Source organism: Manacus candei, unplaced genomic scaffold (assembly GCF_025592945.1).
Source record: "Manacus candei isolate 608988 ecotype Guabito, Panama unplaced genomic scaffold, ASM2559294v1 h1tg000084l, whole genome shotgun sequence".
Taxonomy (NCBI): domain Eukaryota; kingdom Metazoa; phylum Chordata; class Aves; order Passeriformes; family Pipridae; genus Manacus; species Manacus candei.
The window spans coordinates 193,130-205,210 of record NW_026138132.1 but is presented as its reverse complement, the minus strand read 5'-3'; the positions used below and the strand labels follow the sequence as shown (position 1 = coordinate 205,210).

The 12,081-nt window shown below is 67.9% G+C and overlaps 2 protein-coding genes across 4 annotated transcripts; one reads left to right on the top strand and one right to left on the bottom strand.

Moving 5' to 3' along the window:
* The first annotated feature begins 370 nt into the window (after nucleotides 1-370).
* Nucleotides 371-1,670, top strand: MRPS24 (mitochondrial ribosomal protein S24). Its single transcript, XM_051812106.1, has 4 exons — nucleotides 371-466; nucleotides 851-910; nucleotides 1,001-1,112; nucleotides 1,360-1,670. The coding sequence occupies exons 1-4, from the start codon at nucleotides 440-442 to the stop codon at nucleotides 1,641-1,643; spliced, it is 483 nt and encodes a 160-aa protein (XP_051668066.1). The 5' UTR covers nucleotides 371-439; the 3' UTR covers nucleotides 1,644-1,670.
* Nucleotides 1,671-2,098: 428 nt separating this feature from the next.
* Nucleotides 2,099-11,312, bottom strand: NPC1L1 (NPC1 like intracellular cholesterol transporter 1). 3 transcript variants are annotated; one of them, XM_051812081.1, is made up of 19 exons: nucleotides 11,152-11,312; nucleotides 9,047-10,578; nucleotides 8,602-8,702; nucleotides 8,061-8,233; nucleotides 7,672-7,800; nucleotides 7,201-7,383; nucleotides 6,827-6,941; nucleotides 6,330-6,457; nucleotides 6,013-6,150; nucleotides 5,584-5,673; nucleotides 4,998-5,188; nucleotides 4,793-4,920; nucleotides 4,511-4,631; nucleotides 4,344-4,399; nucleotides 4,114-4,264; nucleotides 3,263-3,494; nucleotides 2,814-2,927; nucleotides 2,386-2,548; nucleotides 2,099-2,285 (listed from the first exon to the last, which is right to left on the bottom strand). In XM_051812081.1, the coding sequence occupies exons 1-19, from the start codon at nucleotides 11,203-11,205 to the stop codon at nucleotides 2,170-2,172; spliced, it is 3,915 nt and encodes a 1,304-aa protein (XP_051668041.1). In that variant the 5' UTR covers nucleotides 11,206-11,312; the 3' UTR covers nucleotides 2,099-2,169. The 3 variants fall into 3 exon arrangements, with proteins under 3 accessions (XP_051668041.1, XP_051668042.1, XP_051668044.1); XM_051812082.1 differs by lacking the exon at nucleotides 2,099-2,285 and having other exon boundaries at nucleotides 2,400-2,548; nucleotides 3,261-3,494; XM_051812084.1 differs by lacking the exons at nucleotides 2,099-2,285; nucleotides 2,386-2,548; nucleotides 2,814-2,927; ... (3 more) ...; nucleotides 4,511-4,631; nucleotides 4,793-4,920 and having other exon boundaries at nucleotides 5,023-5,208.
* Between the last annotated feature and the right edge of the window lie 769 nt (nucleotides 11,313-12,081).

Sequence of the window (12,081 nt, the reverse complement as noted above, 5' to 3'; positions counted from 1 at the left end):
AGGGTTTGGGGGGGCACAGAGAGAGCCCCCGGCACCCCAGAGAGGAGGGGCAGTGCCCCAACACCCCATGGTGGGGGCAGCCCCCCACCCAGCAAGGCCAGGGACCCCAAAATCGAGTTTGAAAGAGAGACAGGGGGCTGTGCGGGGGAAAACCAGGACACCCCAGAACCCCCCGACAGTACTGGGGGGGCAGCCAGAGCTCCCCAGAACCCCCCGACAGTACTGGGGGGGCAGCCAGAGCTCCCCAGAACCCCCCGACAGTACTGGGGGGGCAGCCAGAGCCCCCCAGAACCCCCCGACAGTACTGGGGGGGCAGCCAGAGCCCCCCAGAACCCCCCGACAGTACTGGGGGGGAACCAGGACATCCCAGGACCCCCCGACAGCACCAGTGCCGCCCTCCAGCCGCCAGGGGGCGCTGCCGCCCCGGCCCCGATCCAAGATGGCGGCGGCTGCGCGCGCCCTGAGGGTGAGGGGGCACGGGGGGAACCGGGAATGGGGGACACGGGAATGGGGGGACACGGGGAGGGGGGGGGATGCCGGGGGTGGGGGGACACTGGGAACACTGGGAATGGAGAACACAGGGGATGGAGGTACTGCGGAAGGGGGTCACTGCGTACAGGGGACACTGGGGCCGCTGGGGACACTGGATATAGGAAACACCGAGTGCGGGGGGACATTGGGTGCAGGGGACACCACGTGTGGGGGTCACTGGTCCCCTCCCCGGGGGGGCTCCAGCAGCGCTGACCCCACTCTGGGGACAGCGGGGTCCGAGGGGACAGTGGCTGTTGGGGGCAGGGGACTGGGACAGGCCCCCAGCCCCGGCTGCCTCCCAGCCCTGTGACCCCCCCAGGTACTGCCCTGTGCCCTGCCTGCCCCCCGGCACCTCCACACCACCCCCGCCTGCCTCAAGGTGAGTCCTGGGGCCCCCGGGGTGTCCCCTCCCTGCGCCCCCCGGGCTGTGCCCGCCCCGGGCTGTGCCCCCTGACCCCTGTCCCTGCAGACGCGGGCGGCGCGGGTCCGGGTGGGCAAAGGGGACAAGCCCGTGACCTACGAGCAGGCACATCCCCCCCACTACATCGCCCACCGCAAGGGCTGGCTCTCCCTGCACACCGGTGGGTACCGGGGATGGTGGGGGGGCGTGGGGCACACAGAGGGGCAGCGGGTGGGGAGGATGAGGGCACCCGTGGGGAGGGATCACAGGGTGTTGTGGGGACAGCGCTGTGTGGATCACACAGGGGCAGGGACGTGGGGCACGAGGGCACTGTGGGACACATGGGTGTTGTGGGAGCAGGGATGTGTGGGGTGGGCACAGGGTGTCGGCAGTGCCAGCCCCCGTGCCAGCCGTGCCCCTGTGCCCAGGTAACCTGCACGGCGAGGCAGGCGCGGCAGAGCGGGCAGTGGAGGACTCGTTCCTGCGCCGCTTCATGTATGGCACCTTCCCGGGGCTCCTGGCGGACGAGGTGGTGCTGAAGCGCCGCGGGAACCTGCTGGTGATCTGTGCCCTGCTTAGCCGGGCACTGCCCCCCAGCAAGATCTACTTCCTGGTGGGCTACACCGAGACCCTCCTGAGCCACTTCTACAAGTGCCCCGTGCGCCTGGAGCTGCAGACGGTGCCCGCCCGCGTGGTCTACAAGTACCTGTAGTGCCCGGCAATAAACACCTAGCTCTGAGTGGTTTGTGGTGCAGGGACCTTGGGACCCCCAGTGCCACCCCTGGCACGGGCAGGGACAGTGCCACCAGCACAGGGGGCTCCCAGCCCCGGCCAGCCTGTCACTTGGTCTGTCCCCACAGTGCCCTCGTGCCCCAGAGAACCCTGTCCCTGTGTGTCCCATCTCAGTGGTGCCACGTGCCCCCTATGTCCCTGTCCCCATTGTGTCCCTCTGCCTCACACATTCCTGTGTCCCCCATGTCCCTGTCCCCACACTGCCCGTGTGCCTCACACATCCCTGTCTCCACACTGTCCATGTCCCTGTCCCCACAGTGCCCTTGTGCCACACACATCCTGTCCCCGTGTCCCCATCCCCATGTCCCCATCCCGGTGTGACACTTCAGAGCCAAGACACACCCCCACCCACCCCAGTTAAACCAGTCCAGTCTCTGAGAAAACCAGTTTAAATAGAACAGCAGCAGCAATGGGAGCAAGAGGGGAGTGAGAGGGGCCAGGAGGGCTCAGCTCTTCCCGGGCTTGTCCATGTCCTTGTCCTTGAAGTAGGTTTTGCCAGAGCCCAGCCCTGCACCCTGTGTGTCCCCCGGCGTGTCCCCTGCTGGCACCCGCGGGCTGGGCCCTGTGGGGACAAGAGGGATGGTGCCAGGCTGTCCCTGTGCCCCGGGGGTGGCACACAGGGCCAGGGCACTGTCCCAGGGGTGGGGCCAGGGGATCCTTACCGATATAGCTGAGGAGCACGGGCAGGAAGACCAGGCCATGTGCCAACCCCACGAGGGTGATGATGAAGTTGAGGCGGAAGAAGAAGATCTGGATGAGCTGGGCCTTGGCGAAGGCCAGGACCACCACCCCGGGCAGGCTGGTCATGGCCACCCCGGCCACCACCTGTGGCCACAGCAAGGATGCCATCAGGGACAGGGTGGCCAGGCCACCCCGAGCCCCCCAGCACAGCAGGGGAGGGGTGGGGGCACAGGGGCTTGGGGGCACAGGGTGCCCACCCCAGCACCATGCCCCTCTCCCCCCTCCCCATCCTGGGCCTCCCAGGAGGATTTGGGGTACCATGGCATCCCCCCAATCCCAGCAGGGTTAGGGGTCCCACAGTGTCACCCCCAGGCAGGACGAGGGGGCCCACGGTGTCACCTGTGCCTACCTTGCTGCCCATGGTGTTGGTGGCCTCGGCGGCTCGTTCCACCCTGGTGGGCTGAGCACTGCGGGCGAAGGCGCACGTGATGTGGGACACGAACTCCACCGAGATGCCCACGGCCTGCGGGGACACCGTGTCACCCCCTCTGCTGCCACCCCCTCTGCCCCCAAAGCCACCCTTGCCTCCCAAATCCCTGTGCCTATTCTCCCCATGCCCCTTGTCCCCTGTGCCACTCCATGTGTGCCAGGTCCCCAAGCCACCCCACACTGCCAGTGTCCCTGTGCCCCCCGTGTGTCCCATGTCCCAATTCCACCCATGTCCTTGTGCAACCCCACATTTCCCATGTCCCTGTGCCACCCCTCATGCCCTATGTCCCTGTGTCCCCCGTGCCCCCGTGCCCCTCGTGCCCCCGTGCCCCCGTGCCCCTCGTGCCCCCGTGCCCCCCGTGCCCGCACCGCGACGAGGTTGATGAGGGCGACGGCGTTGTAGGGCACGTCCCAGAGGGCCATGAACCCCACGGTGTCCAGCAGGATCATGGCGATGGTGACCAGGGTGGCACAGCTGGAGCGCAGGTCCATGCCCAGCAGCAGGAAGGACACGGCGAAGGTGGGCACCAGGCACATTGCCAGTGTCACCAGCCCCTCGACCACCACCGTCAGGTACTGCTCGTAGTACACGTACGTCACCCTGCAGGGGTGGCACCATGATGTGACACTGTGACAGGGCACCAGGCACCCACAATGGGCACCAGGTACCCCAAAATGGGCACTGGGTACCCGAACACAGGCACCCGCACCCCGACATGGGCACTGGGACCCCTGAACTGGGCACCCCTGTTAACCCCAGTGAGGCACTGAAGTGCCCACATTGTCCCTGACCTGGGCACCCCTGAACTGGTCATCCTCTAACTGGGCACCCACAGCACCACTGGATGGGCACCCCTTAACTGAGCACCCCTAACTGGAGCACCCCTTAACTGGACACACACTTGTGATCCCCAGTTCGAGTGCTGGGGCACCCACAGCACCCCACAATGGGCACCCTTTAACTGGGCACCCCTTAAGTTGGGAGCCCCACTGACTCCTGACTGGGGCACCCACTTGTGACTCCCAAGAAGGGTGCTGGGGCACTCCCAGGACCTCGTGCTCTGCACCCTGGCCTGGGCACCCTTAACTGGGAATTCCTGAACTGGGCACCCATTGCTGACCCCACACCAGCCAGCGGTGCCCCCCCCAGCACCTTGCCCCTCTCCCCCCTCCCCATCCTGCACCTCCCATGCCCCCCCCGGTCCCAGGTGGGCACTCACGTGTAGGGGAACACGCTGAAGTCGGGGTCTGTGCCGGGCACGCTGCGCAGGGTGCGGGTCAGGGTGTCCCCCAGGGCACGGGCTGCCTGCAGAGCCGCCGTGTACTCCTGCGAGGTGCGCAGCGGGCGCTGGTACGCCATGAACCGGGTGGCTGGCACAGAGCGGGGGGGTCAGGGGCACCCCCGGGGGCCCACCGGGCACCCCCCGGCCCACGCCAGCCCTGCACTCACCCAGGATGGTGCCGTTCTCGTCCATGCTCACCGAAGTGTCGTAGGCGCCCAGGCCCCTGCGGGGGGGACGGGGGTCAGGGGGCACCCAGGGGGGCACCCAGGGGTGGGTGTGGGGGGGTTACCCACTGATGGCCATGTCTGGGTGGGGGACCCCCAGTGCCACGTACCCCTTGGCACACTGCAGGGTGGGCCGGTCCTGCAGGAACCAGGGCAGGAAGCGCTGGAATTCCTCGGCCGTGGGGCGTCGGAGCGTCTTCAGGCACTGCCCCGCAAGACAGCTCAGGTTATCTGTGGGCACAGGGGGGCAGCAGTGGGGGGCACCCAGTGTGCTCCCAAGGGCCTCCCAATGGCCACCACAGTGGACACTGCGTGTAGACCCAAGAACCACCATGGTGGGCACCCACTGGCCACGATGGCACATCCACCCCGTGCCCCCAGCCCCTACTCACTGCTGGTGGAGGGGCAGAACTCCCCCTTGTGCTCCCCAAACTGGTGGATGCGGCAGCAGCGGCTCGTGGGGTTCAGCCAGTCCAGGAAATCGTCCACCCAGGAGGTGGCCGGGATGGCCAGGTAGGACCTGGAGGGGGCACACAGGGCTGGCAGGAGCTGGTCACCCCTCCCCTGTGCCCCCCCGTGCCCTCTCTGTGTACCCACACATTGGGGAAGTTGGTGGCGTATTGGATGGTCTGGGTGAGCGAATCGGAGTCGCAGCCGGCGCTGGAGCAGACGGCGTTGGTGCCGTTGGCAGAGGAGAAGTCGTACCCGCCCGTGGTGACGAAGTAGGTGGGCACCCCCACGGCCAGGTACTGGTTCAGCGCCGAGAAGTACTGCAGCATGTACGAGTCCTGGGGGCACCCCCGTCAGCCTAGGGGGCCCAGAGGGTCCCACCATCCCCATGTGTCACCCTATAGGACCTTGTTACCCACTGCAACACCCTCAGGGTCCTGAGGGGTCCCGAGGGTCATCCCATCTCCATGTGTCACCATCTAGGGTCACGTCACCCACCCAGCACATGCAGGGTCCTGCAGGGCCCAGAGGGTCACCCCATCTCCGTCTGTCACCACCTAGGGCCATGTCACCCCCCCATGTGTCACCCTATAGGGCCATGTCACCCCCACAACGTGTCCCCAAGCCCCCTCATAGGGGCCACCCCCCCGAGATGTCCCCCTATAGACCCTGCTGTCCCCTCGTGTCCCCCCTGTCCCTGTGCCCCCCCACCCCCTGTCGGTCCCGCTCCCACCTCGGGCAGGGCGAGCTCCTGGTCCAGCCCCACGGGCACCTGGAACAGCAGGAACAGCCCAGCACAGGCCAGGAACAGGAACAGCAGCACCTGGGGGGCACCTGGTCAGGGACCTCCAGGACCCCTGACACCCCACAGCTCACCCTGGGACCCCACAGCCCCCCAAATTCCCTCCCAAGACCCCTGGTCCCCTCCAGCCCCCACGTCCCATCCCACTCCCAAGCCCCCCATGTCCTCCCCACCTCCCAGGACCCCCCAGAATCCCTGTGCCCCCCATTCCCCCCATTCTCCCCGATGTCTCCCCAAACCCCCATTCCCCTGGTGCCCCAACGGCCCCCATGGCCCCCCCCGCCATTCCTCCCATGCCCACCTTTCCCCTCATCCCTCCACTCCCCCCCTTCTCCCCCCGTGCCCCCGTGCCCCCCTCACCACGCAGGGCCGGACGCAGCGGTGCAGCAGGAAGGGGGTGTAGTAGCGCTCCAGGAGGGGCCGCAGCAGCCGAGCCCCCTCCCCGGCCGGGCCCCCTCTGCCCTTCCCGCAGCAGCAGCACAGGTCAAACCGCCCGGCCTGGGGGCACACGGGGGGTTGGCACGGGACCCCCACGGCCCCCTGCCCACCCCAGGCACCCTCTGCCCACCCTCTGTCCACCCTGTGCCCACCCTGTGCTCACCCTCTGCCCACCCTCTGCCCACCCTGTGCCCACCCCCTGTGCCCTCCCCACGCCCCCAGAGCCCCCCGGGTGGTACCTCCTGCCGCCGGGCATCCAGTGCCACCAGTGCCACGAACCCCGACATCTGGAGCAGGAAGTCGAAGGCGATGGCGACGGCGGCCGTGAGGGCGAAGGTTTGCACGGCGGGCATGGACGAGAGGGCACCTGTGGGACCCCGGGCTCAGCGGGCACCCCGCACCCCCCAGCCCCCTGCACTGCCCTGTCCCCCCTGTGCCCACCGTGCCCAGCTCCTGTGCCGTGGTCCCGTGCCCCCACAGTGCCCCCCCTGTACCCCGTGCACCCCACATGTCCCTCCATGCCCCCATGTCACTGTGCCCCCCCCGCTCCTGTTGCCCCCCACCATTTCCCAGTGTCCCTGTGCCCACCCTGTGCACCCCCATGTCCCTGTGCCCACAGTGGCCCCTGTTTCCCCATGCCCCCCATGTTCCTGTGCCCCCGCTGCCCTCCTGTGTCCCCTACATGTCCCTGTGCCCCTGGTCCACCCCCGTGTCCCTGTGCCCCCCCCGAGCTCACCCAGGAGGAAGCAGATGGCCTCGGAGATGCTGCACAGCAACATGCTGGGTGCCACCTCTGCCAGCACCCGCCCCAGGTGCTGCTCCCGCGTCTCGTCCGGCTCCCGCTGCGACTGCTGCTGGCAGGGGTGGTCAGGGGGGACCCCATGGGGCACCCCCACCCTGGGGGAGAACCCCAAAGGTACCCCCCACCCCCTGGGGGAGCCCCATTGGGCACCCACCGCCCGGCCTTGGGGCTGCTGTGCCCCATGGGCGCCTCCCTCCCCACCCTGCCCCATGGGGACCCCCAGGTGCCCCCCCAGGGCCACATTCCCCATGAGAATCCCCAAAGTGCCCCCGTGCCCCCCCTGCCCTCGGTGCCCCCCCATCCCGGACCTGGAACTCCTGCACGAAGATGAAGATGTTGTCGGCGCCCACAGCGAGCACGAGGAAGGGCACGACCTCGAGGATGATGAGGGACGAGGGCATCCCCAGCAGCGCCAGGAACCCCATGGAGGCAAACACGGCCCCCAGGACCACGGCGATGCCCCCCACTGCCAGCGTCACCTTCGACTCCACCTGTGACACCCACACTCAGCACCCCCAGCTCCCCTAGAACCCCACCCAGATCCCATTGGGACCTCTCAGAACCCCTGGACACCCCCCGGGACCCCCCGGATCCCCCAGGACCCCCTTGGGACCCCTGGACACCCCCCGGGACCCCCCCGGACCCACTGGCACACCATCCGGGATCCCCCGGCTCCACCAGGACCCCCCTGGGACCCCCTGAACCTCCCAGAACCCCCCCCGGGACGCCCCTGGGACCCCTGGACTCCCCGGACACCCCCCCTCAGAGCCCGGGCGCACCAGCACGCGGCTCCAGGCCGTGTACTCGCCCAGGGCCAGCGCGATGTAGGCGAACACGAGCAGGTAACTGAGCGCGAACACCGGCAGGTCCTCCCCGCTCGTGCGGTTGATCTCGTCCTCCAGGGAGCGCTGGGGGGGCACGACAGGGGAGGGAATGAGGGGCACGGACAGCGGAGGGGACACCGGGCACGCCGGGGACCCCCCATCCCACCCTGAGAATGGGAACACGGGATGTGGGTGGGGAAATCAGGGGCACAGGGACACGGGGGGGCACAGGGACATGGGGCACTGGGGGCACCAGGGTCACGGGGGACATGGGGAGGTATGGGGGCACTGGGGGCACAGAGAGGACGCAGAGGGGACACAGGGGACACCGGGAGGGGTCTGACCTCGGCCATGAACGTGACCGACAGGTTGGGGCTGTGCGAGCGCTGGAAATCCTGAACCACCTCGAGGAACTTGCTCTCCCAGCTCAGAACCCACTCGAGCCGGGGGTCACCGCGGGGGAAGTTGTTGAGGGAGTAGGTGATGATCAGAGCCTCGGCCTCCGTGTACTCTGAATCTGGGGACACAGGGACGTGGGGGACATGGAGGGACACGGGGGACACGGCAGAGACACCTCACAGGTCCCCCCCTGCCCCATGGAGCCCCCTGTCCCCCCAAGGTGTCCCCATGCCCCCTGTCCTACAGGTGCCCCCCATGCCCTATGAGGACCCCTGTCCCCGAGGTGTCCCCATTGCCCACAGGTCCCCCACACCCCATAGAGACAGATCTCTGTCCCCCCAAGGTGACCCCATGTCCCACAGGGACCCCCATTGCCCACAGGTCCCCCATCCCCCAGGTGTCCCCGTGCCCACAGGTCCCCCCTGCCCCACAGAGCCCCCCACCTACCCAGGTCCCTGTGCCCCCCTGCCCTCCGTGCCCCCGTACCCTGGTATCCCCCGAAGGCGATGTATGGGAACACAGGCCCACCATACTCGGCCATACAGCTCAGCTCCAGCGCTGTGATGTCCTTGAAGGAGAGTGGGGAGCTGGTGGGGACAGGGTGCCAGGGGGTCAGTGGGGGCACCCATCACCACCCTGAGCCCACCTGGACCCAGCTGCGAGGGGGAACCCAGAGAGAACCCCAACCCCACAGCCTGGCACCCCATAGACACTGTGCCATGCTGGGCACCCCATGGAGAACCCTCCAGCTCCACAGGTATCACCCCAGCCCCACACCACCGATACCACCCCATGGCCAGGGTCTCACGGACATCACCCCAGACACTACTGGGCTCCCCATGGGCACTGTGCCATAGTGGGCACCCCATAGAGACCCTCCCAGCCATCCCCCCAGGGACACCCCCTGTGCCCCCCGTGGCGCAGCACCCACCTGACACAGTAGATGAGGTGGTCGTGCCAGTCCACAGTGCCCGTCTCTTTGCCGTCCTCCTGCAGGGCGGTGAGTGCCAGGTGGGAGCGGTTGTTCTGGAAGTACTGGGTGACGCTGTTGACACAGCAGTCGCCCAGGGTGGGCTCTGTGGGGTTCAGGGGGGCATAACACACGTCCCTGAGTGTCACGTTCCTACCCGCCTGCGGTGCCCAGGCTTCGATGCCCGCCAGCCGCTCCTGCAGCTCCAGCAGCGCCTGCAGCACGTCCTGGGCCAGGACCCCACTGAAGTTCTTGGCCCCCAAGATCACGGAGTCGTAGCGAGCCCCGGCCCTGCCCGGCGCCGTCACAATGATCTGGTTGGTGCGCAGGAAGGGCCCGAAGTGCTGGTCGTGGAAGGCCTTCTCCTGCCTGGCACGGCTGCCCGGCGCCGACCAGAGCTCCACGGGGTCCGTGGTGAGCCGGAGGGTCACCATCCCGGCCGAGAGCCCCCCAGCCACCACCATGGCCACCGCCAGCACCACCACGGGCCTTGAGGCCACCAGTGTCCCCCACCAGCGGAACGCCCGTGCCAGGGCCTGGTGACTGACATCGCTCGCCCGTGCCGAGCACCCGCGGGCAGCGGGCACCGCCTGCGGCACCGTGAGCCCCTTGGAGCGCCGCTGGCACAGCAGGGCCACGAGGAAGACCATGGCAAAGAAGGCGAAGAGCAGGACACAGAGCACCAGGACGCCGTCGGCCTCGCCCAGCCGGAACGGGGTCGATGAGTCTGTGGGGGCCACCACGGGCGGGCAGGACTCGGCACAGTCCTGGCATGAGCAGGGCTCTTCATCCTCACTCGGCGCCTCACTGCAGCGCCAGACCCACGTGTCCAGCGGCTCGATGGCATCGCCCGGCTCGGTGCCGTTGGGCACCAGCTGGAAGTTGATCTGCAGCGGCGCCAGCCCGTTGTTCTTGTCGCCCTGGAAGTCCAGCCAGCGCTGGGGGGTGCAGAGCTCGGCACCGTAGCGCCCACACATGGTGGCGATGGCGAAGCCGCCGGTGGACGGGAGCCGCACCCCTTGGCACGAGGAGAAGGCGGCATCGGCGAAGCTCTGCCGGTAGAAGCTCTGGTACTCCACCACCGCCATGCCGGGCACCCCAGTCGCCAATGTGCGGTTCACCACCCGCGTCACGTTGGTGAAGAGGCTCTGGTCGGGGCTGCAGGTGTTGTGGCAGTACAGGCTGGCGAAGTTGCGGGCGCAGGAGGGGCACCGCGCCAGGACGGTGCCCGAGAGTGCGATGCTGAGCTGGAGCGCGCTGAGCTGCGCATAGGTGCAGCACACCAGGGTGGTCTCATTGTCCTCCCGCACCAGGTCCGGGCACACGGAGCGCAGCAGGGCCAGCACGGCACTGGTGGCCACCCGGGCAGGGGTGTTGGACAGGCAGGGCACATTGGAGGGCACCAGCGACACGTTCACCTCGGGGTTGCGCCCGCACTCGCCATAGAAGGAGCAGTACCCGGCACGGTGGATCGGGGTGAAGGATGGGGAGGCCTGGGGGGGTGGAGGGGGAGTGGGAAGGGGTTTGGGGAGGGGGATGGCACTGTCAGCATCCAAATGGTACCCAACGGGCATCTGGTGGGCACTGCAGAGGTGTCCCCCCAGTCTGTCACTGCTAGGCCCTCAAATCACTACCCAAAGGGTACCACAATGGTTTCCCTCCCACTCTGCCACCCTCAGCCCCACCACTGTCACCCAACAGGCACCCAGTGGGTGCCACACCAGTGTCCTCCCAGCTCTGCCACCCCAAGACCCTCCAAACATCACCCAATGGGCACCATGCCAGTGTCCCCCTACTCTGCCACGCCCAGCCCCTCTAAATGTCACCAAATGGGTACCAGAATGGGGTTCCCTGGCTCTGCCACCCTCAGCCCCCCCCAAGGGGCACCCAACAGGCACCCGATGGGCATTGTACCATCACCCCCCCACTCTGCCACCCTCAGCCCCCCAAGTGTTACCCAATGGGTGCCACACCAGTGTCCCCCTACTCTGCCATCCCCAGCCCCCCACACCCCACCCCTCCCCCTCAGAGTGCCCGTGTCCCCCCAGTGCCACCCCAGCTCCTACCAGTGCCAGCAGTGCTGCCAGGAGGGCGCCGGGCAGCGCCAGGGACCCCGCCATGGTGGCAGAGGGGTGTCCCCGACACCGCCCAGCCCGTTTTATATGGGTGGCACCCCCGGGGCAGGCACTGCCTTGGCAGGGCCCTGCTGGTCTGATAGCCACAAGGCCAATCAGCCCTGGTCAGGGCTGTAAATGGGGGATCATTAACCCGGGGGATCATTAACAAAGATCGATCGATTGATCCCGGGGCGGGGCCGGAGCCGCTTCCTGCGAAACCGCCACAACAGGAGACCTGGGCACGGAAATGGGGCACTGGGGCACAAACCGGGGGATTCGGGAGCGCTGCGGGGGCACACGGGAGTGGGGGGAGGGAGCGACAGTGTGGGGTCACCCCTGGGTGTTGTAGAAGTGCCAGGGGGTTGCCACAGGTGTGTCCTGCAGGGAAACCCCCCTGTGCTCCCCACTCTGTGGCCAGGGATGTGCTGGTGCCGGTGCCATCCCAGGGGCAGGTGGGTGACACTCTGGTGCCACACCAGGGGGTGGGTGGGTGACATTTCAGCGCCATCCCGGGGGGTGGGTGGGTGACATCCCAGTGCCATCCTGATCAACAGGTGGGTGCCATCCTGGTGCCATCCCCATGGACAGGTGTGTGACACCCCAGTGCCATCCCGGGGGGTGGGTGGGTGACATCCCAGTGCCATCCTGGGGAAGAGGTAGGTGCCATCCCAGTGGCTGGGTGGGTGCCGTCCCAGTGTCATCCCCGTGGGCAGGTGTGTGACACCCCAGTGTCCTGTGCCCAGTGCCAGGGAAGGGTCCAGAGCTTTGGACCCCGATAAGGCCCTGGAACCCTGATAAAGTGCCGGGAACCCTGATAAGTGTCTGGGTCACGATAAGTGTCTGGGCGGGCACTGACGGGCAGGGCTGGGCCATCCCAGC

What these genes read in the sequence shown, in the direction of transcription:
- MRPS24 (XM_051812106.1), top strand. Translation starts at nt 440, where the DNA reads ATGGCGGCGGCTGCGCGCGCCCTGAGG. An exon ending in CCACCCCCGCCTGCCTCAAG is followed by an intron (nt 911 to 1,000) that starts GTGAGTCCTGGG and finishes CTGTCCCTGCAG; the next exon opens with ACGCGGGCGGCGCGGGTCCG. An exon ending in CTGGCTCTCCCTGCACACCG is followed by an intron (nt 1,113 to 1,359) that starts GTGGGTACCGGG and finishes CCCTGTGCCCAG; the next exon opens with GTAACCTGCACGGCGAGGCA.
- NPC1L1 (XM_051812081.1), bottom strand. Translation starts at nt 11,205, where the DNA reads ATGGCGGGGTCCCTGGCGCTGCCCGGCGCCCTCCTGGCAGCACTGCTG. An exon ending in CGAGAACGGCACCATCCTGG is followed by an intron (nt 4,265 to 4,343) that starts GTGAGTGCAGGG and finishes GCTCTGTGCCAG; the next exon opens with CCACCCGGTTCATGGCGTAC. An exon ending in CCCTCATCAACCTCGTCGCG is followed by an intron (nt 2,928 to 3,262) that starts GTGCGGGCACGG and finishes GTGTCCCCGCAG; the next exon opens with GCCGTGGGCATCTCGGTGGA.